This window comes from Rhizomucor pusillus (assembly GCF_041956525.1).
Source record: "Rhizomucor pusillus strain CBS 183.67 unplaced genomic scaffold VTP01scaffold_16, whole genome shotgun sequence".
Taxonomy (NCBI): Eukaryota; Fungi; Mucoromycota; class Mucoromycetes; order Mucorales; family Lichtheimiaceae; genus Rhizomucor; species Rhizomucor pusillus.
The window spans coordinates 218,010-234,505 of record NW_027192158.1 but is presented as its reverse complement, the minus strand read 5'-3'; the positions used below and the strand labels follow the sequence as shown (position 1 = coordinate 234,505).

The window sequence follows — 16,496 nt, the reverse complement described above, 5'->3', positions numbered from 1 at the left end:
TCTGTTTGTCCGAAGCAAATCCCTATTGAAAATAATGGAACACAGTTTCTTGATCCATGGATCCACTCGCATAACGATAATCGGTACTGCTTCTGCGCCCTTTGCGAAACGAATCACTAACGACGATATAACTACGATTTATTGATTGGAAAGCAGGTAGATTCAAGGTACATGTTTGCTACTTCTTGGATTAGCAGCAGAGAAACCATTTTATACATGATGCTACACCGTACACCTTAAGTATAAATGTATGATAATAAAAAGTTAATCAGAAACCATAACGACATAATATCATACTTAGTATTTGTTTGCATTAATTGCAGATAGGCGTGCTTTTGATCCGATAGATAACTGCTGATATGTGACGGATATGTAGAAGATAAGGCCTCGGTTCAAAGGTACTATTTTTACATTTTGGCATGATGCACTTGGATACACGTACATCTTTCGCACAGACATGACCAACAAAGGTATGCACTTTATGAAGAAGCACTGTAAAGGATGCTAACACGCTGGGCCATAGCAAACGACGGCTCCTTCTTGCTTAGGTTGCGATACTCTACGGATCCTGACGCCGACACTTTTTTCGAATGGAGAGGATCTGTCTTGTAAGCCCATTACGAAATCTTGACTCGAGAATTGTTGTTCTCATGAGTTTGTTGCAGTGCATTTATTCCAGGAGAGCCTCCAAAGCGGGTCTTTGAGTGCGTTGGCATGAACGTCGGCAAGGCAACTATAAAGGACGGCAAAGTCGTGTCGACTTCCCGCGAACTAACATACTATCTGGACCCGCAAACCCACGAGAAGCTTGTGCAGTGGGAGAACCCTTGGACAGGCGAAAAACTTTCAGGTATGTTTGCATTATTCATTACTTTGTATCCTGAAAGCAACTGACTCCCTCTGTATAAAAAGTTATGCATATTGCTAATGACCCTGTCCAAATGGCACTGCCCTGCGCCATCCCATTGAATGTCAGACCAGACCCGTTCACGGGTATGTCTCGACTCGTAACCGAGGTAAATGGAAATACAAAGTCGTCATAATTAATAGTTGCTTCACGAATGGACTCAGATACCTCTTTTCTATCCAAACCCATTGGCAACGCGGGAAGGAACATTTGATGAGTACGATTCAAGCAAAATGTATCAAGCTGGCGAGTTTTTTACCTTTACATGCCCAACTGCAAGTATCGAGCAAAATGATGGCACGATCGACAAAGTTCAAATCAACTGGACTAGAATATCGCGCTTTCCGCCGTTTATGAAGATGGGCAACAAACAGGGATACCTCGTCTACCACTGTACAGGATACAAGTTGCCTCCGAATGCCACTTTCCGCGACTTGCAGAGTCCTGTGTTGGTCAAGGAAATTGAGGCTCGCGTACCGACTTACGCACATGCACCGGAAGCATATGATCCGAACGTCAAGAGCGTTTCCAGCTGGTCGTACTTCAGACAGCACTTTGAAGAATACAAAAATAACCCTGATCTCGAGTGGCCTCCAAAGGAGCAATGATATCCTCTCTTTACAGTTTTGGACATTAAAGGATAAAAAGCTTGTATCGTCGACTCATATGCGTAATCGCATCCTGGATTCCCGAGTCTGCTTTTCCTTCGTTTTGATCTTGAATGTGACTTTAGAGCGAGGCTGATATACATCAATCCCAAAAGCATTCTCTCAGACCGTGATTGTTTAAATTCTGCGTTAAAAGGTCAATGCTGGCTGGATATGTTTATTCGGGTAAGTTGGTGATGTAGCGAATTTGGTAGCTGGATGCAATAATGAATTTTTCTCAAGCGTGAGAGCAGAAATGTCATCATTTGGAAGAACTTTGTTTGGTTATCTTTTTCCTCCTTGTCATCACAGGAGCAGCTGTCTGTGCTTTCCGTTTCTGAGAACCGCGACCGGATTTGGTAATTTTATCTAGTTCTTCTTGGTCAAAGATTAGAATGAGCCTCCGTTATCTGTCATTTACACAAACTTACCATCATTTTTGTCATCGTCGCGATTTGCAGGCTGTGGCGGTTCAGAAGGTTCAGGCGGCTGAAAGATATAAGTTATATTTAGGACTCTGGATCTCGAGTGACGCCATCGATGTACTAACTGGATTCACTCCTCGCCATTCTGGATTATCAAGTAAATGCTTTGTATGTTCTGCTTGAGACAATATGGATATCCACAGATCCAGTAAATGTTCTGTCTGATCTACAGTTTGCGTGAATTGCTGTTTGCAAACTATCCGTTAACATCGGTGGCTGTAAGAGCTAGACGCATCGCTTATACTTGCTTTGATATTTTCGCGCCCTTTTTCAAAGTTATCGAGCACCGTTTCAATCATATGGTTAAGTCCCTTTATTGTCTCGTACTCTCGCCGTCGTTGTGCATTGACCTCTGGCGGATTGTTGGCATCCTCTTCTGGAGGCTGTGTATGATCCATGGTTCTAAAGAACATTGTGGCTCGCCGATTAGTCGCTAACAGTAAGCTTTGCCTCTGCGAAGGATGTCTATGCGCTGGCGTTGTCGCTGGAGTACGTTGTAGTTCATTGCTATCGAAGTTATTATCTTCCATTATGTTGGTGAAAGCAGGTTCTGGTCTTTAAATGGAAAGGATGGGGGAACGCGGACCGCGCTCTTGCCTGAATTGAACTGCCTCTCTTTGTATTCTCTCGTGTATTGCGTATATCATATCATATCGTACTTAACCACTTCTGATAACCACATCGCACTACATTACCAATAATTAAATAGTCTGCATTGCTGACATATCACAACCTTCATTACGTATATAAGATGAATTATATAACTTTTAAGACAATATATAGATTTCTAATCTTATTCCTTGCTGCCATTCTGGATTGTATCAAAAGTTGTTCGTACGTAAAATCATATGTTTCCTCTTCATAATATGGATCTTCTTTTATATTCTGCGGGATGGCATTGGTCTTTCTCCTGAGCATTTGCATACTCAGCAAACGCTGGTGGAGGAGAACCTTATATCCAGATCCACACTGCTCTGCTTCGATCGTTTTCCTGGAATGTATGCAGTGTGAATTGGTGGATTGATACACTTTTAGCTTGGTTTCGTGGGTCACTCAGTTTTATTATGGCTGTCGCACATTTACATGGCTGACTCATTTGCTAAGATGTGGCTCACATTATCGAATTGACCTTACTTCCAGCTCTGTATGACGCATGTGCCTGATCTACCATGTTGCGGAACAAATGTCGCTGTTTCAAATTATGCTCAACCCGAAGTATCGAGCCAAGACGTTCTGTCGGTGGTCTCTGCTCTTTTCAGCAATAAGCATCAACAACGATGGCCAAGGTAATTGCTCTGGAACTTTTTCTTGCTCCAAGAAATGCTAACCATCCAACTATCGAAACCTTCAGAAAGTTCTCGGCAAGAAAGGCGAGAAGAAGGTCATCAAAGCAAGTCGACCTGCGAGGGCCGACTGGAAGGAAGGCGTCAAAAAGAAGCAAGTGGGCGTATCAGACATGACGCTGCTTACGAAAATTACCAACGAGGCTATCAATGAGAACTTGATGAAGAGATGGCAGAATGGCGAAATCTATGCAAGTACCACGAGCTGTCCTCATCTTGCCTGTCTGCGGTCTGCTAACTTACCATATAGACATATATTGGACACGTGCTCATTAGTGTCAACCCTTTCCGGGACCTTGGAATTTACACGGATGCAGTTTTAGAGAGTTATCGAGGAAAGAACTTGCTCGAGGTAGGAAATTTCGATGGAGATAAACGGCTGGCATCATTTAATTCTGTGCATATTACTTTATACAGATGCCTCCACATGTTTTCGCTATTGCAGAATCAGCCTATCACCACATGAGCAGCTACAAAGAAAATCAATGCGTTATTATTAGGTGCTTACATTGCGATGAACTGTGGTTTTTCGAGCGAATCCTCTAACTTTTGATTTTTTTTTTTTGTCAATTACAGTGGTGAATCCGGTGCAGGCAAAACAGAAGCTGCAAAGCGAATCATGCAGTACATTGCAGCTGTATCTGGTGGACAGAGTTCTTCAATTCAAGAGATTAAAGAGATGGTGTTGGCAACAAACCCGCTTTTGGAAAGCTTCGGATGTGCCAAGACTTTGCGAAACAACAACTCAAGTAGACACGTTAGTGGCCACGTCTATAATCGGTTTGAATCATTTATCTGATATGCTATCTCTCTAGGGTAAATATCTAGAGATTGAATTTAACGCCCAAGGCGAACCTGTGGGTGCTGTCATTACCAACTATCTTTTGGAAAAGGTAACCTATTACAAAGCTACACAGAGAGTTACCATAGGATTAACTGGTAGGCCCATTTAGAACCGCGTTGTCGGTCAAATTCAAGACGAAAGAAACTTCCACGTCTTTTATCAATTGACTAAGGCTTGCCCACCGGAGTATCAAGGTAGACAGACGAGGAGATGTGTATACAAATGTAGCTTTGTTCTGACATATATCAGAAACCTATGGCTTGCAGGGTCCCGAAAGCTTCTTATACACGAGCCGAAGCGGCTGTCTGGATGTCGAAGGCATAAACGATGTAGCGGACTATGCTGAAACGATTGTAAGTTACCGTGAGTACCTGAGCAAAATTAGATTCTTCTTACAATATAACGTAATAGAAAGCTATGGGTGTCATTGGTCTACAGCAGCATGAACAGGACGAGATTTTTAAGATGCTGGCTGTCATTCTGTGGCTAGGAAACATGCTTTTTGCCGAAGATGACAATGGAAACGCTGTTATTTCAGATCCTGACGGTAAAAACATAACGAAACGATTTATTTACGTGCGCTGACTTCGTATCTAGTTGCTAATTTCGTTGCATACCTGATGGAGGTCGATGGTGAATCGTTATCCAAAGCATTGACCAGTCGCGTTATGGAAACTCAACGGGGTGGACGCAGAGGTTTGTGGATGATCGTTACTCAGAAATGCATTGTCCGCTCACAGGCAATTGCAGGAAGCGTTTACGAAGTGCCTTTAAACGTCACTCAGGCGACTGCTGTCCGCGATGCACTGTCAATGGCCATATACGAACGTTTATTTGAGTGGATTGTGACCAGAGTGAATGCGTCTTTGCAGACTCGTGGTGGAAACCAATACGTTATCGGCGTTTTGGATATTTATGGCTTCGAAATCTTTGAGAACAACAGCTTCGAGCAGCTTTGCATCAACTATGTCAATGAAAAATTGCAACAGATTTTCATCGAGTTGACGCTTAAAGCCGAGCAAGAAGAATACGTCCGAGAACAGATTCAGTGGACTCCTATCAAATTTTTCAACAATAAGATTGTTTGCGATCTCATCGAAGAAAAGCGACCTCCCGGTATCTTTGCAGCTCTCAACGATGCATGCGCTACTGCACACGCTGATCCAAGTGCAGCTGACAACTCGTTTGTCCAACGCTTGGGATTCTTGTCGTCAAATGCCCACTTTGAATCCCGCGGTTCCAAATTTTTGGTTCGACATTATGCTGGTGATGTGCTGTACAACGTCGAGGGTATGACAGACAAGAATAAGGACTCTTTGCTCAAGGATCTGCTCAATTTGGCTGCTGCATCGACAAATACGTTCATTTCTCAAACATTATTCCCTGAGCGCATCGATCCGAACTCGAAAAAGAGACCTCCCACTGCCGGCGATAAGATCAAGGCTTCCTGCAATGCTCTGGTCAACAAGCTGATGCAGTGCCATCCTAGTTATATTCGTACCATTAAACCCAATGATCTTCGCAGCTCGACCGAATACGATCAGAAACGTGTACTTCACCAGGTTCAATATCTCGGTTTATGCGAAAACATTCGAGTGCGACGTGCCGGTTATGCCTACCGTACAGTATGTGGAAAATGAGTATGAGTGACAGGATTGAAGATACATATACTGATACTGCTACGTAGACCTTTGAAAAATTCGTGGAACGCTTCTACTTGCTTTGTCCTTCCACCGGCTATGCAGGCGAATATATCTGGAACGGCGATGCTGTGAGCGGTGCCTTGGAGATTTTAAAGCACAACAATATCCCAGCAGAAGAGTGGCAGATGGGTACATCCAAAGTCTTTATTCGTCATCCAGAGACGGTAAGCACAAGATCATTGTGTTTTACGTTGGCGTCTGACTTATGCTTGCGCAGATCTTTGCTCTCGAGAACCTCCGCGATAAATACTGGCACAACATGGCAACCCGTATCCAGCGTGCTTGGCGTGCATATGTGAGATACAAGCACGAATGTGCCCGTAAGATCCAACGTTTCTGGAGACAGAACAAGTACAACATTGGATACTTGCAGATGAGGGAATATGGGCACCAGATTTTGGACAACCGCAAGGAGCGAAGAAGATTCTCGTTACTCAGTATGCGCAAGTTTACTGGAGATTACTTGGATGTAAAGAATGGTTCCGGATTGGCAACAATGATTCGAAATGCTCTCACTTTGAAAGGTAAAGAAAAAAAAGAAAATGTACTTGCATCGTGTATATTCTCGAAATCGTGCTGATATTTTCTATTAGGAGGAGAGGAGGTTGTTTTCAGTATGCGTGGTAGCATGTTGGTACCTCGTGCTATGCGATCTAGTATTCCGAGCCCGAGAACGTTTGTGCTGGTAAGGCTAGAAATCCGACGGAGGAGAATACAGAATATTGACAGGATGATGGTAGACGAACCAAAATCTACATATTCTTGTTACAACCAAGAATGGCAAGATGATCAATATGGTGGATGAGAAGATTCTCAATCTCAATATCATCAACACCGTCAGCACTTCAACCTTACGAGACGACTGGCTCGTTTTGCACTTGGATTCATCCCCTGATGGCGACACTATCATCTCTTGTCTTTTCAAGACTGAACTTATGGCCCATATGCTGCAACAAACCGGTGGTCGCATCAAGGTTAACGTTGCTCCGCAGATCCAATATACCAAGAAGGGCAACAAGACTGTCACAATGAAGTTTATTAAAGATGAAAAGATTCCAAGAGATGACGTTTACAAGAGCCACGTTGTCAGCGTACCTTCCGGTGAACCTCCAAATAGCGGTAAGCTATGTTAATCCCAATTTATCTTACCCTAGATACTTAGCAAGAATTATAGTATCCTTCCCTCCTTGCCCGACGAAGCCTAGACTTACTATCTCCAAGAAGCAAACCACTAGATCAGCTCCCAGAGCTGTTCGAAAGCCTGCTGCTTCTGCAGCTCCGGCACCACGCCCTGCTCCTGTACAGAATACACAACCTGCGGCTCGCGCTGCACCACCACCTCCTCCTCCTCCGCCGGCTGCTGCTGCCTCTCCTCCACCACCACCCGTCGCTCCAAGTCTACCACAATACAAGGCACTCTATCCATTCCAAACACAAGAAGAAGGCGAAGTGTCGTTCGAGAAGGACGATATTTTGGAAATTGTAGAGAAGGATGAGAATGGATGGTGGCTCGCAAGAAAAGACGGAAGGGAAGGATGGGTTCCCAGTAACTATCTCGAAGAGTACATCGCGCCCAAGCCCGCAGCTGCCCCACCACCTCCACCTCCTGCTCGCCGACCAGCCCCTCCTGCTCCAGCTGCTGCTCCGGCTGCAAGCAACCCTGCCACGCAAAGAACAAGTGTTGCTGCTCCCACGAATGCTGCGCCTGTGGCTGTTATGCCAGGTGTCGCAGCTCCTATTACGAACGGCGTACCGCCATGGAAAGCTCAGCTAGAAGCTCGCAAAGCAGCAGCAGCTGCCGCTACAGCGGGAGCTAACGGTGGATCGGCAGCTCCTTCGCCTTCACCGCGGCCTGCCTCTTCATCTGGACCCGTTCCTGCAGCCAGACGAACACCTCCCGCTCCTGGACCCAAACCCGTTGTACCGGCCAAGCCAAATATTGGTTCGAAGCCTCCAGTTCCTTCTCGCCCTGGTGCTGGTGGAGGAGCACCAACACCTGCTCCTCGCGCCCCACCACGACCAGGTGCTGGATCACCTGCTAACGCACTGGCAGATGCCGTAAGTGGTACACGATTCGCATAATAGAAGGCAAACTGAATTGTTTTTCTTTTCGTAGATTCGCGCTCGTCGTCAGCAGCAAGCACCCGAAAGCGATGATGAATGGTGATAATTTTAAACTATAGAGTACCAGTCCAGGAAAGACAAAAAATGGAATACATGCATTTTTATTATGTACAACCAGTATAGAGCCTTTTTTCTCTGTCGATCTTTCCGATCTGTTACGTGAGTAGGAGTGAAACTGGGGCAAACATATTAGAGCGGCGATCACCTAGTAGATTTGTTGACTATTCACGGTAAAGTGCAAAGCTCCGGAGGATCTGGACTTCCAAATCCGGGAGCCTGCTTGAAAACCAAGAAACAGGTTTCTTTTGGACCTGCGCTTCTCCGCAATGTCGTTTCTGCACATAGTGGCATATGCCGCGACATTGTTAGGTTTTTGCTTCCTTGTTCTTAGTCTTGGTAAAGATGAAACACGTTGCCTAGTTCTGTCCAGCTGTATCTGATAGTTTGCAATCTAGCATGCGGTCTATATTACTTGGCAGAACTGGTGAGCCCTTTTTTGATGGAGAGGTGTGCATCTCAATGTTAACATTGAAGAACAGGTGGAAGAATACACCGTGTACACCAAAAAAGTGATTAAAGTGATGACGACGGTGCGAACTTTATATTTGCTTGAAATCGAGCTTGAACTTATTATTATTTCAAATATAGACAGTCGTTGCCATCCACGTTCTGCTGTGGATCGTGGATAGATTACCATTTTTGCAGCTAGCATTCTCGATACTCTGCCACGGCATTTACACGAAAAATCTCGAAACGTTTCCATTTATCAGTCTGACGAGCCCGTATTTTATTGCAAGTTGCGGTAAGTCTTCTATCCGCAGGCTCGTTTTCATGTAGATTCACTTTAAAAAGTTTTGGTTTTTGTCGATCACTTTGTATGGTTCCAATATTTCACGACCCACTATCGACCATTCATGGACATTGCTGCTTTCTTTGGAGTATGTGTGTGGCTGATCCCGTTCACGTACTTTATTAGCTTGAGCGCAAACGACAATGCTTTGCCAACAAGCAACAGCGCTGGTAAGTTGAAGCCTATGTAAATGCAGAACACGGTACTTATAGGATGCAAAGAACCCAACGTGGAGGCTATTCCGGCTCACCAAAAGAAGGGTCTGTTTAGATCTATCGTCGGTGTATTTGGAAGCAAAAATGAAACGGAACTACCGACTGTCCCTCCTCCTATGTACCACCACCAAGCAGCAGCTCATCCTCCTCCTCCACAATCAGTACCAGCATCTTCATCGTCCATACCCACCTCGCATGATATACATAGCAACAGTTGGTCAAGTGTGACTCCCGCCTATCAGAACTCTAGCACGATACAGCATCGAAAAGTAGCATAAAAATATTGTAATGAATGACGGCTTACGATGTATTATTTTTGTATTTTTCGATCCTTTGTCTTCAAATTAAATGCATGATTCGCTTGCTTTGATTGTACACGAGCACCAGTCAAAAGCGGACATGGATATTAAAGTGGAGAACGATGAATTTTTTTTTGGCAAGTTACTTTAAACACGATCTACAATAATGAATGCAGAGTATAGCTACTTGAATTTCAACAGATGCAACAGCGTTTAATCATATATTGAATTATGCAGCTTCCATTTTTATTTTCTTATTAAGCTTATGATCCTCGGCATACGATGTAGATGATGAAGGTTCTTGCCGCTTTTGTCCTGTGATGCTATAGGCATCGCTTGTTAATTTCCGTCAGAAAAAGAAAAAAGAAATATAAACTTACCCATTTTCGACACGTGCAAGAGGAGATGGTTTGTAGTCTCGCGCCGTCGGCGGTGGCCAATTAAATGCGCTTGTCGTTGTTGGCGTTGCAGAAAAGTTAAGTGGGCTTGGTAATTCATTTTGTTGATAGAATTCCGGATAGAACGTAGAAGGTGACGGTAGGTTCTGTGCAAACTGTGATGGTAGCGCTGATGACAATGGCCCGTCGCTTTTCCTTGGTGTTGGTGCTTCAGAAGCTACAGTTGCCGCTGCTGTTGCCGCGGTGGTGTTGGTAGTAGCAGTAGTAGTAGCATTTGTGTTATTAGCCGTTGATGACGTTGGTTGCTCGCTCGGGATCTGCACTCGCAAATTTGGAGGTTTCTTCTCGGTTGGCGGTAATATCGGTGAAGATCGTACTTGAGACGACGGTGCTGCAAATTCTGGCTTAACAATGGCAGGTTGCGGGGACAGGTTTCGAGGAGGAGAGTGATAAGCTTGTGTCTGAGGTGAAGGTGGTATACCTAACGAATGTGCCGGTGGTGGCCTCGAAGGAGGAGGAGATGGCTGATAATGCATAGCGGGAGTTCCCGATATGCCGGACGGATGTGTGCTGTAGCTTACAGGTATCATCGGTGCGTAGGATGGCATAGGATACGATGGTGGTGGCGGTGGTGGGTGGTGTGGGTGTGTGCGAGCCTGATATCCATACGCAGCAGCGGTGTGATTAGAAGGTACGATCGGCGTGGATTCTTGCTTTGGTGGAGACGCAAACACTGCTGCCGCTGGCGGATGAGGTCCCGCCGGCATAGCCGACGGAGATCGCGACAACGGCCGGTACCCGGCAGTACTGTTGTCTTCCTGATCAGATGTTTGTCCCTGGTCTTCCTCGTCCAAATCTTTATTTGCTTGCTCGGCAAACTATTCGGGATAACATGATTAGTACTGTTAGCTTAAGTAAAAAAGCACCGGCAACTTACATCAATGTTACTCTTGCTCTCGTGCGGCTCTTGGTACTATAGTACATCGTTAGCAACGTTGCTATCAGCGAACATCACGCATTTACTTACCTCTGTGTATCGCAATAGAACCTTGTCTATATCTTGGCTAGCATATTGAACTAGCTTGTTGTTAGAGTTGTTGAAGATGATTAAGCCGATATCACAGTTGCAAAGCACACTCAATTCATATGCTTTCTTCATGAGACCATTTTTCCGTTTGAGAAAGGTGACCTTGTAAAACCACAGCGTTTCAATAGGTCGATTCTAGGCGCAGCAACAACAACAGCCAAGCCCGCTTGTGACATACCTGACGGTTGCGGTCATCCTTGATCGGTTGAATTCTGATCTTTTTTCTGCCCATAGTGCTGCTATCTGTAGAGCAGAGTAGGATACATGTTATTCCAGGACTTTAGTACGACAGCAGGTGGTGAAGAGCTTACGATTTTCTTCCTTATTATAAAAAAAGTTCAAGTCAAAAAAAGTTCGTGGAAGAAACAGGATCGAGAGAGAAAAAAAAAGAAACAGGAGCTATATATAGTACAATTGAAGGCCAGTCTGGCCACTTTTGGCACAGCCATGCAAGACTCCCCTCCGCTCAGCCTGCTGCAGCGTGTCTGCTGAGCAAAGGAGCAATGATAATATTATGCGGGCTTCCAAATCATGGTTGAACAGTGTTCTACTGGTGTAAAGTTGACAATGCACCAAGATATGTATAAAATCCTGTATTTAAAGCAATCTCGGGCCTACTATGTGAGAAACTAGCCACTGTCTTTACCATCGAGCTGAATCTTACGGATGGTTCCTGAGCTGCATTTGCAGATCATATTTCGTTGTGTATAATCAGATGCTTCCTGCACCGCAAACTGTGCTCATCAACGTTACTGTTAAATTGAAAGTGTATGTATGTATGTATAGAATAGCCAGATGTCCTATGTTCGGCTGTTCATATGCGTAAACACTGATAGTCTAACCGAGGGTTTTCTTGATACTGTAGGCAGCATAACTAGGATTTCTGCATGTCAAGGAAATAATGAAATGTGTAAGAATCCTACAATGAGATTAGTGTCAAGTTGCAAAAAAGCTCTCTTTTCTCCACAAGCAAGCATCAATTTTTGGACCAAAGTTTGCGAGAATAGTTCAGTTGTGAAGAATTATGCGGTTTATATTTTTGAAGTTGTCATAGTTTTGAGACATTCAGAGTCTAAAGAGGTATCTGCATTTGTACAACAGAGAGGGGGAAGGAAATGCAATAAATTCTATGTATTCACAAAAACCGTAGTATTATTTTTTTGTTACCATTAGTCTGTTCAGTTCAAACATGATCATGCTTCCGATAGATGTGACGTTGAGATGGGGTGCACCAGGTCGTGTGGGTACAGAAACATGTAACGCATCGTCTAAACGAACGCTTTTTTCTCCGTTATTATCTGCATTCATCACAAGCGCGACTCGTTTTGGAAGTTCCTGCTTCTTGTCGCCAAAATTCCAAAACCACAGCCCGGAACCAAGTGTAGGCTCTTGAGCGCCTAGGGGCGACCACAAATCGTGCGGTTTTTTGTGCAGCAAAGGCTTTGCAATGATTGGAGTGATCTGCCTTTCTTTCAAAAATTCAGTCAAGTCTTTTACAGGCATTATCTTGTGCGGCATTAACAATGATAGTTGGCGGGATGCACGTATCGTTGTATCGTTATACATATCGCTTATTGGAGTCGTTGAAATCGATGCATTCCAGCCTAGACCGTACCCGGTCCGTACAAGGATGCCCAGCTGCGCCGGATCGTTTACGTGATTGAATATCATCATCCTGTCTGTATCTTCTGGTATCGGCAACGATTTAGTGACGACTTCTCCAAATATCTCATGGCGTCCTGGTCGAGCTCCTGTCCCAAGTGTGCGTCGCGTAAGATCAACATCCATGAGATAATATCTTTCAGCTGGGAATGCATCCGGGTTCTTTATCACTTGGTTGGCAGGAAACTTGATTGCACTCTCGTCGTGCGGTTCGCTTTCGGCAGTAACGATTAGAGAACGAATGCTGAAGCCTTCGTCCCGCAGGAATCGCAAAGCGTGGAGACCTTGCACAATGCATGTGCCATTCTGCAAACGTTCATGTTTGCTTTCACGAAGCTTGATCAGACGACTCGCTGAGGGGTGCTTCTGGTTAGGAAGTCGTCGAAAGATCTTTGGAAATGTAAACTTCACAGGGTTAGTTGACATTGTGTCTGTGGAAGCTGTCTGCGAAGCTGGGTGTCAATAATTCGACCGAGTTCATTGGAGCTTAACAGCCACATCGTACTTTCCTAATTTCTATATGACCTTTATCTACTAGATACGGGCCGTATAATCGAAAGATCTAGGTAGTCTACATGTAAATCCGGCCTCCATGATTCTCAAAAAAAGGCAAGCATATTTAATATACGAAAGGAAATATGTATCATTATTTGGAGTTTTTGGAGAAAAGTTCTGATAGGTTCTCGTGGCGCGCAATCACACGCACTTTGTAAGGTGCAGGTGCCAGCGAAGGCGATCTGATATCCTTGAACTTGTTGACATCAATTTCCCCGTCTTCTGCGACAAACTTGAAACAGCTAAGCAACCCCGAGGCAGCCATGAAGAGGCTGCGTTCTGCCAGGTGAATCCCCACGCATACTCTGCGGCCTGTGGAGAAAGAAAGATGCGGGCGGTCCTCAGTTGTCTGTGAGATTTTGTGCGTAAAATTCTTCTGGACAAAAGCAAGATGTCGTTCGGGCTTGAAAGCAGTAGGGTCCGGGTATCTCTCAGGATCCATGTGAATGGAGTGAAAATTGATCAAGACAGTCGTGCCCTTAGGTATAAACCAGCCTTGGAATACGTCATCTTCGGATGCGGAATGTGGCACGCCCAGAGGTGCTGGCGGTCGGAGACGAAGCGTTTCCATCAACACACACTGTAGATATGGGAGATTGTACTCTAAAGGGATATGCATAATAGTTACTATACGTTTTATCATCCTTCAAGTGTCGCTATGTTTACCATCTTCATGACTAGGCAGCCGATCTTGTCCCACATTCGCCTTGATTTCTTCATACACCTTTTCTTGTATCTCAGGGTGTGTAGCTAAGAAAGCAATCATCCACTCCAGAGTTATCGCGGTGGTGTCTGACCCTAGAAAAGCGGTGCTTGTGTAAGGTTACGTGGATATCCACATTATCAAGAGCATATTAACCTGCACCAACGAGTACAGCCGCAAAGCTGATGATCTGAAAATCAGTAAGCTCCTTCCTCTCCAACACCTGCTTGAAGAAACAATCCTCTTCTGGTGGCGATTCCTTGAACTTTTCCAAAATCCCTCCATAGAAGTCGACTATCTTTTCCTTTACAGCCAGGAATTTTGGTCTCGTTTTTGGTAAAAGTAGCTTAAGAATAGGAAAGAATTCGCGTAACTGCTCATCCGGACCAAGCAATTCTGCGGTCTTTTCTGTAAGCGAGAACACTGCATGTAGTTCAGGATCACCAGGCTTGAAAGAACAGAGACTTCCAAAAGCAATAGTAAGAATAGTGGTCATGGTATAATGCTGGGTAAAATAATCCAAAGTAATGGGACCATCGATGTCGCGTGCGGCCTTCCAAATATTGAATAGGAATGCGTCCCTTCGACCATCAATGATAGGTTGGTAAGAGTCAATCTTTCGTTTTACGAGACCATTGTGGGCTGTATTTGGGATGAAGAACGTTAAATCTGCCCAAACAGGAGAAAACCGACTGTCTACGTTACCAACACGTCGAAGATAGCGCCATTCTTTGCCGTATGGAAAGAATGCAAATCCTCCACCCTCAGCAACTACAACAAAGTTTCAATGCCCCAAGTAAAGACATCATTGCTGTTTATAGCTTACCGCCGCCCATGAGATCATTCACCAAGGTATCCTGAAGCTCACGTGAAGAGTAGATTGCACTGCGATCTACTATAAGTTGTTTCACGGCTTCCATCGAGTTCAGGATGATCCAATGCTTGCCACCAAACTGAACGGTAAATATTGGCCCTACTTTGAGACTCCACTGTCGAAACAATTCTTGCAAGGTTGTTGGACCGACGAATTGATGCAAATGCCCAATAACAGGAAGACGACCGGGTGCGTAAGGCGGGAAGGATATACTCTTGCGTTGAGTATTCCAAACGTATAATGCAAGGACAGCTCCAAGTAGACCAGCAAACAAAACTGGCTCTGAGTTCAGCGTTGCCAGCATCGCTAACGGAAAAGAAAAAAAGGTTTGCACGAGAAAGCAACAACAGTAGTTCTGGTTCCTGCATTCGGGAATCGTTTAAACGGCTGAGATTTGTCTTTTGTTCGCTTGATTTGGTAACAACCCGAGAGTATCACTTCCCCCCGCTCCTGCCCCTCACCAACAAATATGAGCACCCCTCACCCAACAGTAACGAACATCTACAATTCTGGTGAAAAGTAACATGATAACTAATCTGATAGATCAATAAATATACTTACAATTATCAAAGTGCCAAAGTCGCAGTATCGGTTTTTCATGTATATGCGGACTCTATGGCCTGGTACGTACGATATCATCCTATATATCAGAAAGGTTTCGGTTTGACTGATGGGAGGGTCTTGAGAATATTTGGAGCGAAATGCAGATTCAGACGGTTACTTTCCTTGCCAAAGCAGTCGTGAGCAAAGATAGAATGATATACATATAGTGTAAGTGTCTTGTTGCAACTTGATACATACGAAAGTCTAACACTAGTGATAGAGCGCCAACTTTTTGCAAGATACATTCGAGATTATTCACTGAGAGATTGAGATCGACACCACAGCAAGCAATCAAAAGCTTCAAAGATCTGAATCGAGGATACATATATACAAACTTTGTAGCACCATTGCTCGACACGATCTTTCAATCGGGTGAAGATTTATGCATGAATAATATACAGCTGAGCGACTGTTGATTTCAACCATGGAAGATTCAACAGATCTCTTAGGACCAATTGTCTTCTTGAGGATACTGCAACAGAGCGATGTACGCATTTGGCTTCAACGTTTTAAGACGTCTTTCAAACCGCTGGACGGGTAGACAACAACAATGAAGGTTTGTATAGACGATGCCATGTGCACTATTCAATTACAATGCTGCTTAGACCTTCAAGCCCCATACGAGCCTCCGAAATTCAGTGGGAAGATCAAGCGTTTCGGCGCGCCATATTACAAACCAGATTATCGTCTGTATATTGAAGGAGGTAACAATCGTTGCAAAGTCTGGGATTCGAAAGGTCTACCTACCTTGGCTGATCTTGTTAATATTGTGTTAGCCAGCTTTTCCATATATTATACCAACTAGCCTATTATTGCAGACGTAGTCCGACTTTTTGAAAATTGGCAAAGAAATTATGCTGATGCACACCTAGGACGTATGGCTCAACCCAAACCAGCCAGATACTGGTGGGTCCTCCTTGCATCACTCGCCTGATTGTCCCGCCCCGTATGCAAAGGCTTTCCAGAACACGATGTCATCGACTTCGCATCCGAAGCGAATTATCCGCCGAGGAACAGGCCATTTACCAGTACATTTTTTGATCTGACAGCCGAGGCTGTCACAAAAGAGCAATTCTCTGCCGCAAGCCGAAGCCGTTTCCCTAAGGAAATCGGCCTCGGTATAAACCTGGTGTACAAAGGGCTGGTCGCTTTTGCCGTGGGATAATCCGGTTGTATGTGGAGGTTTGATCCAGAAAA

General features: G+C 44.5%; 7 protein-coding genes across 7 annotated transcripts; 3 read left to right on the top strand and 4 right to left on the bottom strand.

Annotated features, from left to right (window-relative positions):
* Nucleotides 1–457: 457 nt before the first annotated feature.
* Nucleotides 458–1,515, top strand: VTP01DRAFT_3336 (uncharacterized protein; the record flags this gene model as incomplete). Its single annotated transcript, XM_069381896.1, has 5 exons — nucleotides 458–470; nucleotides 524–608; nucleotides 666–850; nucleotides 913–1,016; nucleotides 1,072–1,515. 5 exons carry the CDS (start codon nucleotides 458–460, stop codon nucleotides 1,513–1,515), a joined length of 831 nt encoding a protein of 276 aa, XP_069236494.1.
* A 301-nt stretch (nucleotides 1,516–1,816) lies between these two features.
* On the bottom strand, nucleotides 1,817–2,569 carry VTP01DRAFT_3335 (uncharacterized protein; the record flags this gene model as incomplete). The annotated part of the gene is made up of 4 exons (XM_069381895.1): nucleotides 1,817–1,929; nucleotides 1,986–2,043; nucleotides 2,105–2,224; nucleotides 2,288–2,569. The coding sequence occupies 4 exons, from the start codon at nucleotides 2,567–2,569 to the stop codon at nucleotides 1,817–1,819; spliced, it is 573 nt and encodes a 190-aa protein (XP_069236493.1).
* A 747-nt stretch (nucleotides 2,570–3,316) lies between these two features.
* VTP01DRAFT_3334 (uncharacterized protein) lies at nucleotides 3,317–8,096 on the top strand (the record flags this gene model as incomplete). The annotated part of the gene is made up of 17 exons (XM_069381894.1): nucleotides 3,317–3,325; nucleotides 3,391–3,573; nucleotides 3,633–3,734; nucleotides 3,800–3,882; nucleotides 3,959–4,139; nucleotides 4,198–4,275; nucleotides 4,336–4,420; nucleotides 4,476–4,579; nucleotides 4,638–4,773; nucleotides 4,824–4,922; nucleotides 4,977–5,851; nucleotides 5,914–6,093; nucleotides 6,147–6,453; nucleotides 6,523–6,614; nucleotides 6,670–7,048; nucleotides 7,104–7,987; nucleotides 8,046–8,096. 17 exons carry the CDS (start codon nucleotides 3,317–3,319, stop codon nucleotides 8,094–8,096), a joined length of 3,828 nt encoding a protein of 1,275 aa, XP_069236492.1.
* A 283-nt stretch (nucleotides 8,097–8,379) lies between these two features.
* VTP01DRAFT_3333 (uncharacterized protein) lies at nucleotides 8,380–9,396 on the top strand (the record flags this gene model as incomplete). Its single annotated transcript, XM_069381893.1, has 6 exons — nucleotides 8,380–8,449; nucleotides 8,509–8,537; nucleotides 8,593–8,643; nucleotides 8,702–8,855; nucleotides 8,906–9,073; nucleotides 9,125–9,396. 6 exons carry the CDS (start codon nucleotides 8,380–8,382, stop codon nucleotides 9,394–9,396), a joined length of 744 nt encoding a protein of 247 aa, XP_069236491.1.
* Nucleotides 9,397–9,646: 250 nt separating this feature from the next.
* On the bottom strand, nucleotides 9,647–11,134 carry VTP01DRAFT_3332 (uncharacterized protein; the record flags this gene model as incomplete). The annotated part of the gene is made up of 5 exons (XM_069381892.1): nucleotides 9,647–9,740; nucleotides 9,798–10,693; nucleotides 10,753–10,788; nucleotides 10,843–11,004; nucleotides 11,081–11,134. 5 exons carry the CDS (start codon nucleotides 11,132–11,134, stop codon nucleotides 9,647–9,649), a joined length of 1,242 nt encoding a protein of 413 aa, XP_069236490.1.
* Nucleotides 11,135–12,054: 920 nt separating this feature from the next.
* Nucleotides 12,055–12,990, bottom strand: VTP01DRAFT_3331 (uncharacterized protein; the record flags this gene model as incomplete). Its single annotated transcript, XM_069381891.1, has 1 exon — nucleotides 12,055–12,990. One exon carries the CDS (start codon nucleotides 12,988–12,990, stop codon nucleotides 12,055–12,057), a length of 936 nt encoding a protein of 311 aa, XP_069236489.1.
* A 220-nt stretch (nucleotides 12,991–13,210) lies between these two features.
* VTP01DRAFT_3330 (uncharacterized protein) lies at nucleotides 13,211–15,000 on the bottom strand (the record flags this gene model as incomplete). The annotated part of the gene is made up of 5 exons (XM_069381890.1): nucleotides 13,211–13,722; nucleotides 13,786–13,917; nucleotides 13,979–14,464; nucleotides 14,528–14,593; nucleotides 14,649–15,000. The coding sequence occupies 5 exons, from the start codon at nucleotides 14,998–15,000 to the stop codon at nucleotides 13,211–13,213; spliced, it is 1,548 nt and encodes a 515-aa protein (XP_069236488.1).
* Nucleotides 15,001–16,496: the final 1,496 nt, after the last annotated feature.